This window comes from Diprion similis, chromosome 1 (genome assembly GCF_021155765.1).
Source record: "Diprion similis isolate iyDipSimi1 chromosome 1, iyDipSimi1.1, whole genome shotgun sequence".
Lineage (NCBI taxonomy): Eukaryota > Metazoa > Arthropoda > Insecta > Hymenoptera > Diprionidae > Diprion > Diprion similis.
In genome coordinates, this window is record NC_060105.1 from 17,009,866 (window position 1) to 17,032,755 (window position 22,890).

The following is a 22,890-nucleotide window of genomic DNA, read 5'->3' on the forward strand; positions in this document are numbered from 1 at the left end:
CGAAGAAACACAATCAATGGTCAGCTGTCAGCCTGGTTGCATCAGTTTGATCTTTTTCTACCAGCTGGCACATTGTAAAGTGACAATCCCAATAGAGGTCTGGAAACTCTGGTAGTGGGGGATGGGTCACTTATTGAAGACCACTGATCTCCACTATATTGAAGACGCGTCGGTAGTTCACTATAGTAACCACTAAGTTCGCTGCCTACCTGCCTCTCTCTGAGGCACGGGCAGTCACGGGCGAGGGGGGTTCAGACAAAGGCAGCTAAAATCCAAAAGCCATGCGCGTTTTGAATCAGTTTAAGGTTATGTTTCCTTGGAAACAAGACCGCAACGACAACTAGTGGCCCCCGATGGAACTAAAATTTTTACTCACTAAGCTCTATACAAGACCCTGCCTGAGACACCATTATGCGTTAATCCAGGACAGCTACACCATCAATCTTTACTCCGTCCAACGAGAAAATAGACTAAGGATCGCTAGAAAATTCGTCCAGTGGGTCAGGTCTCTGCTCACGGAACGCCCATTCAGCCCCCTGCACGCTGGAATTAGGTCCGCCGTGCTGACGAGGAGCGGTAGCGGAGCTCCAGCATACCAAACGTAACGCTACTGTAAATAGTAGAGAGTTAACCTCAAAACGCAGTTGACCTCAAAACAAAGTTATTGAAAAAGTGATTCGTATTGGAAATAAAAAGTGATGTGTGATACATAGAATGACACGAGAAGCAGGAAAGCACACAAGCAGCACGAGAGGAGGAAATACCATTAACTCCGGCGGAGAAAAATAAAAGAGGTGAGGTAAATACGGATGAACAAACTGTAGTATTTCACTGCCTACTCTTTGCTGCCGTTTAATGTCACTACCTACTGCTTACTATTATTAGATACTTTTTTTTCGTTGTTATGATTTCAGGGTGATCCCCGAAAATCAGAAAGTTATTGTTTTGAATATTTACAAAACAATAAAGGAAGACAATTTACAAATGTCATACAGAGAAACAATGACTAAACTAAGCCGAATGACAGAATTCGGAAAATGTAGCACCAAAAAGGTTATAGAGACCGTGTGCGAAACTGCCGACAGCGCTAAATCGACCGTATTTGTTCCTTCCGACGAGCATTTTCCCTTGCCCACGCCAATGACTCTCCCAATCATAAACTTTGTACCGAAAAAATGCCTGCTCCCGGTGAGAGAAAGGTGAAGGGTAACTGTTGCGCTATGAGTTGTTATAATAGTTTGAGAAATACAAAATCAACCGTTATTTACTGTCCCTATGCGACAGGGCGTTTCAGAACGACTGTTTAATTTCGTGTCATGGCGTAGCCACGGAAGCTTATGATTGGCTGAGCCATTGGCGTAGACGGGGGAAAATGGCCGTCGGTTGAGATAAATACGGTCGATTTGGCGCTGTCATCAATTGCGCGCACGGTCTCTATACTAACTTTAGAGATCAGCGGGTATGCCTATATTACTTTGTAAAAAATTGTAGCAGATTCTCTTGTATAAAATCCGTTCCACACACTTGGTAACTGAAATAGAATGAGAATTAAGGATAAGCAATGGGCATACGCAATAGCTGCAACAATATGATATGATTTAATATATGATATAATACAATATTACACGATTTCGGTATTATTAAAATATATATCATGTAAATTTTGATTGGTTCACCCGTCGACGGTTTCTAGCGCCGCAGCTGATAGAAGAATAACAATCATTTATTACTTTTTCAATAGAATCAAATTTCTTTTCCTGATAGACTTGTTAGAGAATTGAAAATGCTTTGTACTTTCTTAATCGAACGTTCATATTTACAGTAACCATTTGATATATTAAATAGATATGAATATTAATTACATTTGGAATGAATACATAACAATAGTTGTGCGCTGGAAGATCTGTTTCTCTCTTTCTCTCTCCCCATCTCTTGTTTTTCAATTTCCTATCCCTGTGTACCGCATTGATAATCACAATGATGATTGATTCCTGCATACAATGGTTTCCATTCAAAGATCAGTGAGACAAAGAGAAACTCAGAATGCCGGCTGTAAGGCATTTTTTCGTTACACATAGTAACGAACAGAGGTAAATATATAAGTTTCGGTGGAAATATTCACATACTCGATACACAAAGTCAAGTATTGCTTAAAAACGCAGTCATTAAGGCCGTATGTCAGTGACGAATCACAATTCTCATTTCAGTTAACGTCTACAAATATAATACCAATGCTGGATCGAACAGAGCGACGAGAAAAGCTGAGACTTTCAAAGTATTCGTATTTCTCAGGGTTCGTACAGCTTTCATACATCCTCTTTAAAATATACAGTAATTTTTTTGTTACTTTTTGAAAAAAGCCAAGTATGTATGCCCTACAATTATGAAACCCCGAAATCATTGCCTGAAATCAGTGACGCACTCAGGTGAAATACGGCCCTAAAGCCAATTACGGGTCTCAATAAAGACTCAATATCAGACAGTTTGTTACTTCGAATACAATACAATCAAGCACTTGAATTATTAAGACACTTCTCCAAAGCAATTTGTATAATTTTATTCCAGTTCTGTGGAAGAGCTACGTATACAAGACTTGACGTACTTGGAAATAATTATTCTGTAACTCGATAGGCACTGATGGTTCGTGAGAGATCAAAACACGTTTAAAAACAACACTGTATATGTTGTAACTAAAATATCCCTCGATAACTTTTTGTGCTTTTCGAATCGTTCCAGTATATATAGCAATACCATTGGTCCAGTGTGATTAAAACTTTCTTGTACGAAAAGATGAGTCGCAGTATTTGTAATATGTCTACGGCATTCTCGTTGCACATTACATATCTATGCATGCAATAATTTATTTAGTCTTCAGCGTCCTCTGCCTCGAAAATTGTCTTAAAGCAGAATGGCTGGAAAATGTATCCATCCCCTGTGTAGAATTTGCTCATGAACTCCACCCTGTAAAGATATTAATCGAATTAATTCCATCTTCCAGCAAATTTTACTTGTTTCACACCTATTTTTCCCAAAAATATTTCGAAATATCAGAATCATGCGATTTGGAAGAAAAAATTAATTTTCCAGACTGAAAAAAATATTATAAACTAAAAAAAATTCCATTTCTTACTAACTTTTTGTACAAACGTGACAGCTACAGAAATTTTTTTTTTTAAATTACATCATTTACTGCATGACCTTGTAAACATTGATGCCCAAAGTTTGTCAAAGAGATGAGTTGTTAGCGCACAGTTTTCATAAGGGAAAATCCGCAATCAGTGAATAATAATCAAGTGGGCGTAACACAAATACATGATAATCTTTTAAATGCTTTTTATACATCACTACGCAACACTGAAATGAATGTGTTTTAATATTTCTTTTGCGGGGCAATACAGAATTGGTAAATCACAAAAAATTATTGATAAAATAATAAAAGGTCCCGAAAACAAACTTCGTTTAAATTACAGAAATCCAGTTTGCTAAATTCGTCCGAAATTGAAGCAATAATTGAAATTCAGACAAATTTGATGTAAGAATAATTTCTCAGAAGGCAATTGATGTAAAAATATCTCCCGACACCCGAAGCATCGATAGTTTGAGGAAGGTAAACTTACCAGTGAAGTCGAAGCGTGTGAAGGAAAGCGGATAAACCTTCCATCATGACAAGAATCGCTAGCGTAAAGAGCGCCCATGCACCAAAGGCGAAGAACAGTATGACGGATTTGACATACTCTCCTTCCTCAGCTCCCAGTCCTTGGCGCAAAACCATTTCCCACAAGACCTCAGACAGCTGGGCGTGAGCCAACGACAAAGCCCATAATCGAAGGTACGAGGCTGTATGTGATACGGTCGAGAGGACATACTCGATCGTGTGGATGCCTTGGTGAATCATTATTTCACTAAACGCCTCATCCTCGACATTATGACCACCACCGTGCTCGCTGGTGGTGTTCGAAGTACTCGCAACGCCTCCTGGCTGAAGCTCAATATCCTGTGACGGAATCCCGTTGCTCTGTAATAGAAATCAGAAAATTTTCAATTACAAGACTATTGCACACTAGGTATAAACTACATGTATAGACAATTCCCAGTAAACAAAAAAACATTGGAAACAATTGAGAACCTGCGCAAAATTTGTATTCTAATGAACCCGTTTTGTGAGTACCAAGACTTGAAATTAAAACATGATTCTTGGTCACTTGTAGTTAAATCACATCGTGTACACAAGTATACGAGCAACATATTATATCTACGGCTCTTGATACAATATCTCTAATATGTAATGTCAAGAGCATGTAGCACTCCTACCCTTACCGACCGAGCAAAATCGATTTTTTTTCCTATATTAAATAAACAAACGAAAGGAAAAGGTTCAAATTTCGACGGTACATCACTTTTTTGTAGCGGAATTCAGGAAAATCACTCATAATTCGAAAATCGTCAGAAAAAACTTGTCTTTCTTGACACGCATCATTATTATTTTCTGGATATGAGTAATTTTTTTTAATTCCGCTACAAAAAAGTGATGCACCGACGAAATTTCAATGCTTTTCGTTCGTTTGTTTATTTGAAATAGCACGAAAAAAGGTGAATCTTCTCGGTCGGTGAAAGTAAGACTACAACATGACATTAACGATGCTGTTTTGCGGATATTGTATTAATTGCTGTATCACCTACCTCAAAGAGTTCGTAAATTATGTTTTACATTTAATCTTTAGAACTTATTTAAAGTAACTTATGTCAAGTAAAATATGACTATACTTACGACAACAGGGGAAGCACCTCGGTTCTTTTTTCTAGTGGTAATGATGTACAATGGTTTGCCAAAAAGCATTACGGGGACGCAGGCCAAAGCACCAAAGACGCACACGTATTGGACTGTGCCTTGACCGGTGAACATGAATTCGGAACATCCCTCAGTCGTATCGCTACTCGATGACATAAGCATCATGTTGATGAAAGTAATCAATACTGATGGCGCACAAGTAGAACCTCTGCTAAAGTCATCTGAACATAAGAAGTAACATATTCCAAATGTTTGCTTTCTCAATTTCTTGATATATTAGTTCAATAATAATCACTACCAACACCCGCCATATCCGATAGGACATTTTTGTATGAGTGATAGGGCTTATGCGTGGCAATGGAGGTGAGGCATTAGTGACCATCATTATGCATCTGCAGCTGTCTTAAGAATTTCAATAGAAACACTCGCATTTGTGAAGGAGAACCTCAGCTTCCAGGTTCGGCGCTTGAATAACGCAACTCGTCTTACAATTTTTGCGAGTTATTGATCAGGTCCTCATCGACACGCTTTGGATTTGAACTTAAGGTGCTTATAAAGACCCGTTGTACACCTCGAAAACGCGGGGATGCAAAACTCCTATACCGCTCAAGCGATCAGGATGAAACTTGGGCAGTTGATGCCTTATTTTGGCAAAAAGTGGAGCGTCTTTTTACTTTAACAAAATTTTGAAAAAAATTTTACAGATTGGTTACCACCCACAGAAATTGGCCAAATTTTCGCAGTTGTACTGAATAGATCGAACTATCCGGTATGACGCCACTCGGCGGTGATAAAACACACATTTTGGCCCAATCCTATGAGATTTTATGGTGAAATGACGAAATGGCAGCTGATCTGGTTTTCACTTACGAAGTACATCGAAATCTCATTTTGGCGACATTTGTTACCGACATTACGCGGATGCCGGTAATGTATGCGGGTAATGTCGGTAAGAAATTACCGACAAATGTCACCAAACTGAGATTTCGGTGTTCTTCGTAATCGAAAACCAGATCAGCTGTCATTTCGTCACTTCACTATCAAATCTCATGGGACTGGGCTCAAAATGTGTGTTCTATCACCGCCGAGTGGCGTCATACCGGATAGTTCGAGCCATTCAGTGCAACTGTGAAAATTTGGCCAATTTCTGTGGGTGGTAACCAATCTGTAAATTTTTTTTCCAAATTTAAAAAAAATCAAAAGTCGCTCCACTTTTTGCCAAAATAACGCATTAATTGCCCAAGTTCCACTCTGATCGCTTGAGCGGTATAAGAGTTTTGCATCCCTGCGTTTTCGAGGTGTACAACGGGTCTTTATAAGCACCTTAAGTCCTCCCGTTCCGCAGTCTCACACGTTATGCACAACGCTACCGCGGTCGGTTTAATCTTTATTCTGTGTTTTAATTAATTCAACTTACACGATCGTATCATAAGTTTTTCCTTACCGTTGGTTGCAGCGTACAAGATCCACTTCATGACTATCAGGCAAACCATATAAAAGAAGAGCAGCATAAGGAACACCAGCTGTGGCAAGAACTCCAACACTATACTAGCGTATTTCTTGAAGTGGCTGTTGAATCAAAAAACTTTGATAATAAATCTTGGGTACTCAATACTGATAAAATTTAATTGTAATAAATGTACATAATGAATTATCCGTCGCAATAACCATTTCTATTATTGAACATTCAGGCTCAATCACTTCAACTAATTACCTAAATGGCAAACTTCCTCGAAGTGTAATTGATGCTTTGCAATATCTTATTGTAAATAGGATATTAAAATCATAACGCAACTTGTTATACCTACACATAGTTTATGATACTGCAGCAGACACCGAAGATCATGTGCACAACGCCAATTACTATGGATAGCTTCATCTTGTACGAGTTCAAGAAGATGATTTTGTTTTCACCAAGTTGCCACGCTGGGTCCAAACCCAGCGGGTATGGAGAGACCTTGAAAGCGTCTCTAGGGTCCAACGTATGGGTCTCTTCTTCGGCAAGTGTTTCGTAATCGTAAGGGTTCTCCCAGCTGGACCCGAATATATTTACGGACTTGGAGAATACGTCGTTGTATATGACGCCGGTATAGATAGAAAAGAGACCCATAAGAAAAACGATGTACCGACCACCGAAGAATATATTCCAGATTTCATTGTCGATTCTCTTAGCGATCAGCTGTTTTTCGCATATGATCATATATGCTCCGAAAAGCGCCAGAATTAAACCTAAAATGAAAAATTGTGCAAAAATAGTCAGAATTTGAGTTTATTCATTTCTTACTCATGCAGGCAATAGTGTATCGTCAGAGAGTACAATATATAAAATAGAAACAACACACTGAGAAAATATTTCGATATGTATTTTTATCTACATTTTTCAATGCGGATAGAAGGAACAGAGAACATGTTAATTATTAGACAAAAGAAGTGGTTGTTTGCAATTAGAATATTGTCATACTGAGAATCATTCTAGGCTCTTTGGTCTAACACGTTTAACCCTTTGAAGCATACGTTTTTCCTTTCAGTCAAATTCCTTGAAACTGGGTAGGTATATGAGGGTTCTCGAGGTCGCGATTTCAAAAACGGAGTCAAATCTGAGAAATTTGCAATATTCAAAATGGAGGATTTGATATGAACGAATAGGAGCCATTTTTATGTTTTCAGTCCGCCATACTCGATCCGCCATTTGAAATTTAAAAATTCTAACGTTAGATTCGTTTTCAGTCAAAAACCCAAGATTGCCGAGTTCCACTTTTCTATCCTCATAACCTTCCCACATTTACATTTATTCTGCAAAAACAGGCATTTAATTTCAACACTTTGTTTATTTATAGCGCTCACTTTATTCGCGGAATCATCATCGTCCCGGTTAAAACATCAGCATTGACATCGTACAAGTTTAATTGTGCAAAATAAAATGACAGTGATACATTAAAAATTAAATATAAATCTTGAATAACCGATTCAAAAAAGGTGTCTTATATACAGACGCTGTGCCACAAAGGGTTAACCTTTAGGCTGCCGGAAAATCTCAATATAGGCGCTGTGGAGCAATCTATCAAAACTCTGTACTTAGGGGTTTTTGAGGTTGCTGATGGCGAATCTAAACTCGGAATTCCGAAATTCAAGATGGCGGACCAAAATCCGAAAGGTCACTTGATTTGAATGAAACTCGGTACTTGAGTGTTTTCGAGGTCACTGATCACGAATCTGAACTCGAAACTTCAAAATTTATCATGGTGGATTGGATATGGTTGCGTAGAGTGACTTTTTGTCCGCCATCTTTGGATCTGCTATTTTGAATTTCGAAAGTCTGATTCCAGATTCGTTATCAGCGACCCCAAAAACCTCGCCATCCAGGTCTTATGCAGAACTACAACTTTTGAATTTTTCCCTACCGTTAACTCCCGGAACGCCTAAATATAGGTTCTACGTGTAATCGGAACTTTGTATAGGTTATATTTAATATGTAGGCACACTTTTTGGGGACTTTCTAAGGGGTTTCAAGCTCATCAAATCCCAGCAATCTAAAGGTTAATGTACTGGAACTAATTGATTTGAGTACATCATTGCAAATCTCCCTAGGGTGCCTGGAAGCAATAATATCCAAAACCACTCACCATGCCCAGCATCACCAAACATAATGCCGAACAAAAATGGGAATGTGATGATGGTGTACAGAGCTGGGTTGGCCTCACGGTATGAAGCCACTCCGTACGCGTCGATCAAGTTTTGGAAGCCTCGAGTAAATTTGTTAGTACGGTTGAAGGTCGGAGGGTCCTCATCAGTGTGAATTACATTCAAAAATGACGGAATGGAGCTACCGCATAGGCGCTGTAAATGGAAAAGTTATAACAGAGCAAAGACTACTTCCCACCTCATTTCTCGTCCTTTGCATTCTATGTAAGGGAGTATACCAACCGATCCTTCGGTGAGGCAATTCTGAACGATTGTCAAATCCTGTACCGGAACCCAGCATTCACCAATCAAGCACTTTTTGGATACATCCATGTTGAAAAGATTCAGCGTATGATATATCGCCTTCATTTTGCGAACCATGATGCTCCAGTTTGGCAATTCCTTGGCTACATTATGCAGTACACGTTGGCGATGATCTTGAGTTTGGTTCAGGACCTAGATGATAAAAAACTGATTGAAATATTGAGTCGATCTATTTTTATTGTGTGATTTCGCGGCATTCCCATAGATTTCGGTTACAATTTTTTTAAGCAAAGTATACTTATTAAGACACGCGTCTGATGTTTTCAATTTTTTATCTGAAAGCTACAAAATTTTTCTTTGTTTTTGTATGCTTCATAAAACATTGCAAACTGTTTTACATTTTTTCTGTAAGCCTCTACCAAACTTTCTTAGTACTTCGGCGAATTCTTAGATTATTACAAAATTAATTTTTAATAGTTGAAAAACAAATCCTCGTTTATAACATTCTGTATGATTTGTGATTTGTGTGAAGATGAAAACCCGAAGGATGTGAAGAATGTGAAGGCACGTTCGATAAAAAAAATATTTCTAAAGATGATAAAGTCCGTTACAAAAACTCTATCACGTTCCACGAGTCTGTTGCAATAAAGTCGTAAGCACCAAAGTTGGAACCAATGGAAATCTCGCACTAATGTCAAAGAATGATCATAGAAAATAAAACCAATTGACCTTGATCGTATTTTTTATCAATCACCCACAAGTAAAACTGTGTTTGGGCTGTGCGAGTAATACAATAATCATAAATTTCGATTAATTATTTTTTATTTATTCAATCGATAATTTCCCGACTCATTGATTATAATGTTTGTTCATTCAATCGTTTTTGGATTAGTTGAATAATCGCACAGCCCTGAGTTACATCATGTTGACGTGTCTGACTGCATACCAAGTTGAGATCTTCAAGACGAGTCCGGACACCTTTGACCATATCTTGACGTTCACCGTGACTATTGGGGCATGGATACAAGGAAGCATGGAATCCATTGCATACTTTTTTAATTCGAGATTTCAGCTGCTCTCCTTGGAAGAAAGCAACGAAGACCGTCTTGTAAATCGCGTTTCCCTGAAACGATTATTTCTTACTTAATACTATTGTTGTGTGCGTGGGTGTGTGCCTGCTTAATATGACAGTTGGCAACATCTTTTCGAGACATTCACATCTACTTACAACATTTTTACCTAAACAATTGAAGAATTTAAGCACAAATATTGTTTACATAATACCAAATGTTTTTTGTGCCAAAATAGTAGTTAAATAGATGAAAAGCTCAGCAAAAAAAAAAAAATGATGGGACGCCGAGCGTATCCGCCTGAATTAAAGGGTTAAGGAGGGCATTTCCACTCACCGTACTCGGGTCCTCTAATGGCTTGTCAAGTTCATTTTGCCGTAGAAAAACGTTACCGCGAGAAATACGCCATAACATTCGTTCGAATGCTGGAACACGTTCTCGATTAATGACTCCTGCGACAAACCTGGAATCAGGATTAGATGTTTGTATTGCATAATGAGTCAAGTGAAAAAAGTGAAACTGTTCCGCTGAGTTTCTGGGTTTGGCTTAAGTTTCACCATTCCGTATATTTTTCGTAAAAATATTGAATGGTCAAAAATGAAAAATGAAAATGAACTTTATTAAATACTTCCGTTTATAAAAGAGTAGGAACCTAAATCTTCCTGCAGAAGCACAAGCTTTGGCTGTTAAATTCAACTACTTGGAACATTTGAAATGGATTTTTCTTCTAGAGAAACAAAACGAACCGTTAATTTGAGATACTTGAAGTTTTTTTTTAACTGAAAAATTATTAATAACAGTCCGAGTTCTAAGTAAATATTCAGGCAAGGTAAAAGAGTTCCTTTGAAAGTAGGTTTCATTGTTTTTCAAGCAGGTTTTCCAGACACATCAACAATTCCGCTTAGAAAAATACACGACGAATGAAAGAATTCCGCATCTGTAAACTTTTTTGCATTCTAGTGATTACGATTAATAACAGAGCAAAACAAAAAAAAATTCCTCCAATCAATTACATGCAAGAGAACTTAGAGATTACATCTGAGGAGTTTTCAGAAATAAGTGAAACTTTACTTGTACTCATTTAAATTCTTAATCACTAATTTGTGCATGACTTTCAAGGTGACTTTGACTAGCTACTAGCTGATATTGCTATCAAAATCCTAGGGAATAATCTATGATTGTACGGCTGAAGAATTCTAGTTTTATTTCCATTTGAAGCCTGATTATAAAAAATTATCGATTATTTTTCAACCATATCAATTGACTCTAAACCACGTTTTTCAACAACTTTTACAGAATAACTTCGTTGGTACGATTTTTTAATAGATTTTTTACAGTGTATTCTTGTAAGTAGCTTTTGCAGGAGCTCGAACGATTCATGCCCGACCTAGACTTTGTAAGTTATTAATTGAAGATGAATTGAAATTCGATAAAAATACGCAAAACGTTATTCACTTAATCAAATTTCAGAATGTTTTGAATTTATAACCCACCGAGTCTAGTTGGACTGACTTATCCTAGTTTTTGCGGAAACTATACGCGTCAGGATAAAATGTGAACTGAATTTCATCAAAATCGTATAACCAATTCCAAACCAACCAAAGTTATCGTGTAAAGAGTGTCAACACACAACTTTGCAAGTAGAATTAACGCAGTTAACCAATTGTGAACAATACTTCAACCTTTGAACTTTAAGGTTATGTAGTACTCTTATCTTTACCGATCGAGCAAACTCACCCGTTTGCTTCCTATATCAAATAACCAAACAAACGGAAAAGGCTCAAATTTCGAGTCTGTTTTTATGAAATATTAGAACCCGTTCTCTTCGTTCATTTATTTAATATACGAAGAAAAAGGATATTTTGCTCGGTCGGTAAAGGTAGGGGTACTACATGCCCTCAAAATGAAGGTGCAACTAATCTCTTTCAGCCGTATAATTATCGCTTATTTACGAACTTTTCCGTATCAATAGCAGGTCATCAAAGCTAACGCCGGAATCACGATGAACTTCATGGAACGGAACGTAACGTAACGGAACGGAACGGAACAGAACAGAACGGAACGTATCGGAACGGAACGCAACGTAACGTAACCAAAGTGAACGGAACTAGAACGGTGTGGCCGTAGTACAGCGGGACAGTACGAGATAACTATTTAATGTTAAATTTGCTGTTTACTGGGTATTTGTGAAAAAAAAAAAAAAAAAAAAAACGAATTATGTGGTCTATCGGAGTTCGTGATACTTTTAAGAAGAAAATCCGGCATAGAGCAGGACACAACCTGCTTGAAGCACTACGTATAGGCAATCTCTACCAGTGTTTCTACTTCCGTCATTTTTGTTACGTTAAATTACGTTCTGTTTCGTTCCGTTCCATTCCGTTTCGTTAAGTGCAACCTGATTCCGGCCGTATTAAAAATTGAAGCGCGGAAGGTGACCAGCTTCCTTTAAATTCGCCCAATAGACTTACTCAAGACGTCCCCTGGTTCCTGCTGTCGGATGGACGGCAGTTGCCTCCTCGTTTATTAGCGCCCTGGTGATCGAGTCGTTTACCTCTTCCTGCTGACAATAAGAGTTGTTAGAATCCAATGGGACCTGGGAGTGCAAACCACCACTTACCTCGGTAAAAAAAACTTGAGTCTTCTCCAGCACGTGGCGCAGCTCCGTGAGCTCAAGGTAGTTGCTCTTCAGGTTCACAGCATTCTGGCTGAGCTCCAGGATGTCGTTCTCCGTCTTATCCAGATGAGCCTGGGAAGAGCAAAGATAAGCGGTGAGTCTATATTAGACGTTTCGAAACTAGGGAATTGTTGTTTTTTTTTTTTTTTTTTGTTGGAACAAGGTCTGAATGAAAGTTTTCATCAAACGAAAAATTTTTCTGAAGTATCACATTTTCAGTTCAAGTCTAAGAGGTGCCTCAAAGCATGCAACTTTATCCTTTCCGAACAATTTGGGAATTGTGTAATAAGGAAGCAAACTCAGTCTTTTCAGGGCGAAATTAAATTTGCAATATAAGTCGTAGGTAAACCGAAGTCGAATATTGCGAATACGCGAGGCGAAAAAACCGTACAAAATTTTTTATGTAACAAGAGTATGCTACGCGTTTTTCACGAAGCACGAAATTGAGGTTAGGGTGGCATAATGTCGGACTTGTTCGCTACTGCGCATGCGCGCACTACAGAAAAGACGAATTTCAACTCCTAGGGCGTAAATCATGCTCGCGTTACATAATAGCAACTTCCGTAACCTGTATGGATGAGGCTTCTTGACAAGACGTGAGATTCACGCTACGAGCCGAAAGCGAATACTGTAAAACGCGAGTCAAAAAACTTTATTCGTACGAGTTTCGACCCTTATTTTTTATTACTAAAGCCAAGAAATCGCGATGAAGTCGCGATTTTTAGTTAAAGTGCTAAAGATATATTTGATCCCGTTTTCTCCCGGATTTATTAAAAATAATCGATTGAGTCTAGTCTTACGATGGAGGCTTTTGACGCTAGAGTAGCCGGAATCCCGATGTTAGCAAAATCAGAACTTTTTGTACCTTTTGTTCGAAATGACGAAGGTGGAATTTGTATACTTTAATTTTAACATGTTGGTTAAAATTGTAAATACAAAAAAAACAAAACTCATAAAACAACCAAATACCGGAGAATTGATCATTCTACTTGTTGCGTCATCCAGAACTTAGACTTTTTCACACTCTAACAGTTACCTTTTACCTTACATCCTCTTCTAATAATCATGTCACTGCCTCGATTCGAATAAAACAAAAATATGTGTTGTTGAATTTTTGGAAAAAGAATGAATTAACGATTTTTACGATATTTCATTATTTATCTTGGATAAAATCAGATTATTTTGGATGTTTTTCGTATGGAATCTTCGGCGAATATTTCGTGGGGTTATTTCAACCCCCGTGTGCAGCGTTAGCGTGAAATGTGAGGCACCTCGTAGACTTGAGCTAACAATAAGAATTTTAGATTCCAGGAGGATTTTTAGTTCGGAAAAACTGAAAATCAGATCTTGTTCCGACGAAAAAAAATATTATCCTTATCTGGAAGCGTCTAGTCTGCGTAAAATTAGGTGTGGAAATTGCAAATTCCATCAGTATCGTCAGATAGAATATGGAAAAATAATTGAAACGTATTTTTTCTTTGTTCAATTAAAGTTTATTAACAAAGATATACCAAGTCAAAATTCCGCGTGACGTCATACTGTTACACATTTTTCACATTGTAGTATATCTATATCGAGGCACATTGAGACGTCACGTGACAATTTCAAAGTGCTATATTTTTGTTAGGGAACATTGAATTGAAAAAAGAAAAAATACGTGTCCATTATTTTTCGACATTCTATTTAACGATACTACTGAAATTTTTCATTCCCACACGTAATGGTGTTTTTTCAGGGGGTTCGGTACAAAAAAAAAACTATTTTTTGAGGATAGGTACAGCACAACAAAACATTCTGTGAATTAATTTTTTTCACAGCAAATAATAATTATTCTCAAGTGAAATTGTGCAAAATAATAGATTCGTGTAATTCAGTCTTTGCAGTTATAACCAAAAAAAGAAAAATTGGTTTTCCTTGAGTAGAGACTTCTCAAAGTTCAGTATCAATACAGTTTTCTATGAAAGTTATGTAAAGATGTGAATCAATAATATCTTGAATATGATTCTATTTTTCACAAAATCCTGAAAATTTTTCTGCACAGAAATGATAAAATTTCCCGAAGAATTGACTATAATGTAGAAATTATTAGTCTGCGTAAAAACTACACAATTTGAAAATAATCAGACAGCATTTCTAAAAGTTCTGATGACGATATCATCTATGCCTCACGATAGATTATTACTACTGGCCGTAACTACATAACTTGAAAAGTTTTGCCAAAATTTTACTTTGAAATACCAATAATCTGTCATAAAAAAATAGAGATAACAATATATATATTCCGTTTCAGCATACAATTTGGACGTTTAGTGCCAAATCACCCAGCCTGTGAACCAATTATTTCGGATGTTTTGTAATTTTTTTTTACACCTGATAGTATTTTGTAGAGAATTTTTAATATTAATAGTTCCTTCATGATTAGTTGTACATTTTTTTTATATTAGACACGTCATTTTGAAAAATTCGCAGAAAAGTGACTACAAAGAAAAGCAATTTTATAACTAACGACGTGAAAATTATTGAGGTAGAAAACTTTCATCTCCATGTAAAATAGAAAAAGTCGGTATCGCACTTGCATTTTGTTTTCAAATGATCGAATCACAGTGTAGAATTTGTACAAATTATTTTAAGAATTGAATCTTTATAACTGTTTTTAGGATCGCAATTAGACTAAAGAAAAATTTGAAACATTTGTTTGTGGTTTTTAGGGTAAGGATTGTCATATAATTCTTAATCTTAGTATGAAACGGACGAGATCCTTCACAGGCTGGTTGATTTGGCACGGAATGCACGATACACCCGCCTTAGCAATCTTTTTTACCTCGAGGTCTATGATTTCACGCGGATTCGGAGCTCGTGGCAACTCTAGAAGATGATCCTGTGTTGGGACGTTGTCCTTCTTCACCTCGGCCTCGATGTAACGCAGCTTTCTCTCCATTTCGTCGCATCTTCTCACTTCGTTCACGAACTTACGTTGGAAGGAATTCACGTCTACGTTCAACTGCATGAGAAAGTTATAAATTCATTACATTTCAAAATTTTCCACATTACAATACCAAATCTTTGAGATGAAAAATCGAGGAATCTAGACTCCGGATGTCATATGATTTATCATATAGAAGGTCTCTCATTTTAAATAATACAGCCGAATATCTTGAGGAAGCAATGCTCATAGAGAAAAATGTTTCGTGTAAAAGTTGTTGGATACCGAAGGGGTCAGATATCGGCGATATTGGTTATCCTGTGAGTGAAAGCGCAAAGGTGACATGAAGGATAACTTTCGCTTTATCAATGGAATCATATATTTTTTATTTCTTTAACCGATTGAGCGTTCAATTTTACATAAAAAAAACAGTGGACCAAGAATGTGCTAAGATGAATGGATCCGAAGATATTCCATTATTTTCAGAAATCTTTTTAACGTTCATGTTTGAGCCCGTGTATGTATCGGTCGATGCACAATCACCATCATGAATTGATCAGATGCTCGAACACATTACCTTCCTGCTTGATAGACAATCGCAGCCTATTTTTGAAACTTTCAGAACTGTCCTTCTCCAAACGATTGAAAGTTTAAAAAATAGGCTGCGATTGTGTATCAACCAGGAATAATCAATTCATGATGGTTGATTGTGCACCGACCGATACACACACAGGCTTAAACATGAACTTTCAAAAGATTTCTAAAAACGATGAAATTTCTTCAGAACCATTCATCTTAGCACATTCTTGTTTCAGTATTTTTTTTTTATCTATGTAAAATTGAATGCTTAATCGGTTGAAAAAATACGAAACATATAATTTATTCTGGTTCGCAAAGTTCGATTAGTTCGTTGAAGTGGCTTGAAAATTCGCTTCATCACGCTACTTGGGGTTGCCGAAAAATTCACAAGTCATACACTTCCTGATGAATATAAGAATTTGAAGAAAACAGCAATGTTATCAGTACGATTCATTACATTATCAGCCTCAGAGTATTACTCACTGGGCAACTAAAAGTATGTATAATCTACGCAAGGGAAATGCGATTAGTCAAATAGCATGAATAAATACTCACATCACGGAACTGCACCGTCCCAGTTTCGCCGAGTTCGGAAACAGAGAGATAGGCAGCTTCGGGCTGAATGAACAGCTGGCAAAGCGCCATCTCCTCGCTACGAAACATCGCTCCCATCCTGCCGTTCCCGAATATATTTCACCCTGCAACAAGGAGACATTAATTTCCTCTTAAAATTCCACACAACATGCTTAAGGTCATGTAGTACTCCTACCTTTACCGACCGAGCGAACTCACCCATTTTCTTCCTATATTTAATAAACAAAGGAACGAAAAGGGTTCAAATTTCGACGGGGAGAAAAAGAGCGAGTTTGCTCGGTCGGTAAGGGTAGAAGTACTACATAACTTTAAATACACCGTCGGTTTACCGGAGCAACTCATCCATTTTCTTTCTAGGTATGTTAAATAGACAAAGAAACAGAAAGAGTTCAAATTGCGACGGAAAGAAAAAAGGCGAGTTTGCTCAGTCGGTAAGGGTAGGAGTACTACATAAACTTGAATACGCCATTGGTTTACCGGAGCAACTCATCCATTTTCTTTCTGGGTATGTTAAATAAACAATGAAACGGAAAGAGTTCAAATTTCGACGGAAAGAAAAAGTGCGAGTTTCCTCTGTCGGTAAGGGTAGGAGTACTACATGACCTTAAATACGCCATCGATTTACTTATGACGTCTGAGTCGAGTTATAGGCGTAAAGTAAGTTTAATCCGAAGGTCAGTCACGCGCCACGAAATTTAGAGCCGCGGGAAGGGATCACAATTGGATTCCAGCGGATTTCACAATTTTTACAGTACAGCCTACAGGATTACGTTTGGATGGGTTTATAAATATGAGGCATTCCACATCAAATCGATCTCGGTCTTACCTATGACCTTCCGGATTTGCCTCGCGATTTTTTATACGAATGAATAATTACTTTTCCCGATGCAGATGGATATGATGGAAGTGGTAAAAAGCAGATATTATGGCTGATACTGAAAGAATTCTCTTATAAATATCTGTCTTCTACGTAGCACATACTCCGTATTTGCAACTATTGTCTTCCTATGAGACTTCTGGTTTTTCATAGACAGTTGAAACATTGAATCGCCAGTTCGTAAGGTAATTTTAGCTGGTTTCCGTCCGCTCAGTTTTCTGACGTCTGGCATAGCGAATTTTTTTTTTTTTTTTGCTGTTAACTAGAGTACACCAAACGTCAGAAATGGAGTCCTTTGTGGACTTCTGGCGACCTTCTCATTCACTTACACCATAACAATCTAATATTGTTAACGTAAAATTTGTCTTGCACCGAGTTATTCGCCGTTAAAGTCGGCCATCTCTTGGTCCGTAAGCTTTTACACTTTGTGGAGTCACGACCGAATATCAATCGTATTACAGTAGCTCTCAGCCGTAGGTTAAGCGTGACAGCTATTATAGCTTAAGCCCAATTCACACTACATACTGTTCATTAAAAATAATCTACTCCCGCATATTGCAGAATGAAGGCATTTAAATAAGGTTCCAACTGCAATACCGTACGAAGCATTGTATGATTAAATAGTAAAACAAAAGCTATTTGCATAAGCAGCCGACAAAAGAGACGAAAATTTTTTCCACGGACTGAAATCGCTTACCTAATTTATTTTGAATTTCACGGAATGCATAATCCTCGTTTAAATATTTTTACCCAATTTATTTTGAATTTCACGGAATGCATAATCCTCGTTTAAATATTTTTACCCAAATGAACGAACTCTGAACAGTGATTCGAATTTTATGGGACGAAGCGAACTATATATTTTGTCCAAGTATCTACTTATTACACGACCAATAAGATGAATAGCGTGACTTGTAAGATGCCTACATATTAAACATGTGTACTAATAAAGTTTATTGCCATCGTAATCTAAACTCTGAAGCATAAGCCTACGAATTATGTAGAATTCTTTAGAATAGTTTTTGCTGGTGTGAATTTTATTTCCGCTATTAGATCTGATGGCCCAATTGATAAGCGAAAAATACTATCAATTGGTTTAAAGTGTTTCAACGAACCGTCAAACACCTAGATTCACAGATACCCATCACTCCCTGCGAGAGTAGAAATTCGGCGTATTTGTTTTTGATTATATTTTTTATCTGGTCAGATTAGATCAACTTATGGTTTTCAGATTAAATAAGTCAACGATGAAAAAACTCATCTAGTTTTGTTTTTTCAATTGTTTTTACTTTATTTATATGTATTATTTAATAACGTGATCTTAGGAACCTGCATTATTCCACAATTAAAATATTTTAAATCATGAAATTGAGATTATTCAATCTAATACAAAACACCCGATGATGGTATTGTTATTATTCAAGAGTACAAATGAAGAGGTGAAATACAAGAGATGAGATATTAGAATTAAATTTGAAACTACCTCCAACTGAGAAACTTTGCCCGCGATAGGGAAGAAACATAGTTCCCAATGAAATTACATCAGAATGATTACTTTCTGTCTATTGCTACCTCACTTGTGGTTAAGGTTAGCTTAGTACACTACTACGGTTCACTGTTTTCGATTTTTTACAGGAATCGCAATAAATATCAGTTCATAAAGTTTCTAGGCGTCGCCAAATGAATCGAACTCATACAGATATTTTTGATTATCAGGTGGAGTCGTATAGCGCTCAAAATGGTTTATCGCCTCCTTCGATCATTTCAAGAATCACGGCCAATTCAGGTTAAAAGTCTTAACACCTCTTCCAAAGATATTAAAAGTTTATATAAATAATAATTTATCTAGGCAGTGTTCAAATAGATGGAAAGCAGCTGTTTATTCAATAAGAAAACACGATTAAATATCAGTGATTGACAATTCCATGTCAATAACAAGATTCATGAAAGTCGGAAGTTTTTTTTATCAATAGTGAAGGTTTCATAATTCTAACTATATGTGGAATGTGACCCGAGAATGACACATTTACGCAGCACCCACCTCACTCGCTAATTGTCCAGAACATCATTTACAAGCTGCGTGACAATTGTCAATTGCACGCAAACAGTCGACCTTTGAACTCGAAAGTTACCTCAAGTGGGCGTTACTTGGACGTATTGACTTATCTCGTACACGCCACTATCTACACATCATATAGAGATTCTTGTAGATTTATAGTGCGGAAATTCTTGGTTTTCCTCAGAATTTACAATTGAACTTTTCCTCCTTTCTCAATACATTTATAAAACGTACAGTGGCGAGTTGCTGATGTGAAAATCTTCACTAACTACCAGCTTAGAATAAATGGTATAAATTGAAGCTAGTCACACTCGCACACAATACTCGCATACGGCAACCGAATACTAGGTAATAATGGATTGAATTCATTCGGAATTCCATCTACTATCAAAAACTTTGGATTGTGTTTGGAGTCTTCAAGACGAAAACAAATAATCTGGACCTTCCCAGCTGTCCGTCTCTTTTATTGGATGATACTAATACCAATCGCAACTGTCGGAAAAGGTCCCTAGGAACCCACAGCTAACGGTCGGCTCCTAGGGACATTTTCTGACAGTCGTTATTGGTATTGAATCGGCTGCTAAATTATTTGAAAATTTGATCACAAGAAAATGTCCCTAGGAACCGTTAGCTGTGGGCATGCAAACATGATTTATTATGTTGTTAAGAACCAGTGTAAAGAGAAGGAGAAAATTAGTATTGCGAGAGGCTCTTTAGATGTGTGTACGAGTTTTTAATCTCAAAAACGTAGACTCATTTGATAAATCCATAAGATGCGCACATCTTTCAACTTTGGTTTCATTATGACAAAAAGAAATTTAGGTTGAAAACAATTACCAGACAGTCTAGATAGAATAACTTAAAAAAAAATTCAGAAGCTAATCTTCAACATACTAACAAATGTTATATTTTTATTTCCTCCGAGTTATGCATTGTATCTTCTCGATCAGAACCCAATGCAAGATATCCAAGAAATCAAACTCCAATCACTTATTTCTCTTCGTAGTAGGCAATTCACGCATGCCTAAATTGTGGAAAACGTGAATATATTTTTATTATTGCACAAGTATTGCTTTAGATATATGTATATGCATAGCCGGCCAACATAACCCTATTTTATCGCAACCTGTCGTATGCCTCATTCTGTGCATATGTCCAATAAATATTGCAACAATTTTTTTCAATTCATTTTTTGATTGACAACTGTCCAACTGCTGTATTTACTGTCGCGAAAATCATTTCACATTTTTGGCACAAATAGATAACTTGATTTTCCGCTCGCGAAAGACCCTGAAACATTGGTACCATCTACGCCGAGTTTAGCGAATATCGATCCTCATTCAAGCATTTTATATTTCAAGTGTACAGTTGACTTAACCGTTTGAAGCATACATTTTTCCGTGCAGTCAAATTCCGTGAAACAGAGTACACATATAAGGGTTTTCAGGGTCACTGATTTCAAAAATAGGTGTTTCATATATCAGACGCTGTGCCACAAAGGGTTAAAGTGTGGTCAATCGTTCGCACATTTTTTAAGCCGGATGTACACATGTAGACATTCATTCAGAGATGACTAGGTTTTCGGCCGAGTTGAATTCGTTGGTAACGTAGATTCCGACCTTATCGACCGACACTGTCACTGCAGGCTGAATCTGCATTATCAACGTAATCGACTCGGCCAAAAAACTAGCGGTCTCTGAATTAATATTCACATGTGTACGTAATCCCCAGGGTACTGTCCTTTCAGGATGAGATTTTCATGAATCACTCGACTTAGGAAATCGATTCGATCGATTCAAGAGAGTATAATTGCAGGAAGTTCAGGTATTCTAGATTAGGTTAAACCCACGGCAAGACAACAGACTTAGGGTGATTTGAAATCTGAAAGGACGTAAAAATGGAGTAATATTACAGTGATTGTTCGTTTGCCAAAAGGTTAAGGAACATTTGTAACAACCACGTGACACCGCAGCGAAGCATAGCGGAGAGACATGTGCCGTTCTACATATATTATTCAATTAGGTATATTGAAGCAATTTGAAGAACCGCGCAGGAAACGAAGACCCGACCTCGCCGATTAGTCTGCAAATAGGTACATACATAGTGAACACGTAGGGAAATATATCACATATGCCGAATAGCTGACATTTGCATCGGAGGAGAGATAAAGTTATATGAGAATTTCTGATAATCTGTCGTATAATAAGTTTTTTTTGTGCGTGTTTGTGTGTGTGTGTGTGTGGGGGGGGGGGGGGGGAGCGTTAGATATATTTAGTTTTCTCAATTTCTATTATTCTTTTGTAATTTGATTCATAGTTTACCCCTTACAAAAATGTTTTGTTTGGGGAAGGATCTTACAATTAATCATTTACCGACTGAAGATAAAAAATTCTTCGTCGGTTACATCGATTTTCACGAATAATACTTAAGCTCAAAGTGTCCATGATCAATATAACCTTGCAGCATTTCTTTGAAAATGCAGATTGGTTTTATTATTTCAATTTCATTTTATAGCTCAAAACTTGTATTCTAATTTTAAAGCAGCTGTAAAATATACTGACGTATTTCATTACGCATTAGTTGAACGAAACTTCAATTGACAGCATTTTCTCCGTATAAAATATTCTTAAAAGTATCTAGTTAGGTCTACAGGCTTGAAAATTTGAATCTTCTGAAATCAACTATCTTGCAAAATTTGATGAATGTCGAAACCATCTATGAACCATTTTCATACCGTAATTCTAGTGTGTAAAATCTCTCTCTCTCTCTCTCTACCATAATTACGAATTGCCTGCAGTCCGGAACTTGGGGACCGGATTTTGCGAACGCTACAATTCGGAAAATCCGTACCTTTTCAAACGGAGATCTACTTGATCAGATTGGCACACCTGCTGATTATAGGTTACACACTCAGACTCGTTCGACGGACTTACGATAGACATTGATCTTATCTGCTGTCAAGAGACAGTTATCCAATACTATTCACGTATCGTGACACTTATTGTTATTGATCACTTTCAGCAGGGCCAAAATGATCGATAGAGTATCATAAATACGACTACAGAAGAAATAGACAAAATATATCACATGATAAGAAAATATCCTCTGATTCATAACAAACGTGCGTCGCAATAAATCTGAAGCGAATGTCACAATCGTTTGGAATTCGGCAACTAATTCAGGTTATTTGATGTTTACTCTTTTGCGGGAGCCGCTGTCCTTTTGTACGGCACGATGCTGGGTGGGTCCGAGACTTCTGATTGATTTTATTCGAGTAGGTAGTAAAGAAGGAAAGAAAAAAGCGGAAGGACATTGTAAAACGGACCTACGTTAATTAGTGAAATGATGCATGCATAGCTAGGTGATCAGGGCACCATAGT

General features: G+C 37.2%; 1 protein-coding gene across 3 annotated transcripts in view; it reads right to left on the reverse strand.

The window, feature by feature from the left end:
- Positions 1-1,581: 1,581 nt before the first annotated feature.
- Positions 1,582-22,890, reverse strand: part of LOC124406116 (V-type proton ATPase 116 kDa subunit a1-like) — a 61,813-nt gene continuing 40,504 nt past the window's right edge. For 2 of the 3 annotated variants that reach the window (XM_046881513.1, XM_046881505.1), the window contains 12 exons: positions 16,536-16,678; positions 15,300-15,479; positions 12,273-12,550; positions 10,141-10,267; positions 9,681-9,857; positions 8,714-8,926; positions 8,413-8,626; positions 6,598-7,018; positions 6,234-6,358; positions 4,769-5,010; positions 3,618-4,015; positions 1,582-2,961 (listed from right to left, as the gene is read on the reverse strand). In XM_046881513.1, the coding sequence (XP_046737469.1) occupies positions 2,865-2,961; positions 3,618-4,015; positions 4,769-5,010; positions 6,234-6,358; positions 6,598-7,018; positions 8,413-8,626; positions 8,714-8,926; positions 9,681-9,857; positions 10,141-10,267; positions 12,273-12,550; positions 15,300-15,479; positions 16,536-16,652 (2,589 nt within the window). In that variant the 5' untranslated portion in view covers positions 16,653-16,678 and the 3' untranslated portion in view covers positions 1,582-2,864. The remainder of the gene's footprint in view (positions 2,962-3,617; positions 4,016-4,768; positions 5,011-6,233; positions 6,359-6,597; positions 7,019-8,412; positions 8,627-8,713; positions 8,927-9,680; positions 9,858-10,140; positions 10,268-12,272; positions 12,551-15,299; positions 15,480-16,535; positions 16,679-22,890) is intronic. The other variant, XM_046881519.1, reaches the window with a different exon arrangement.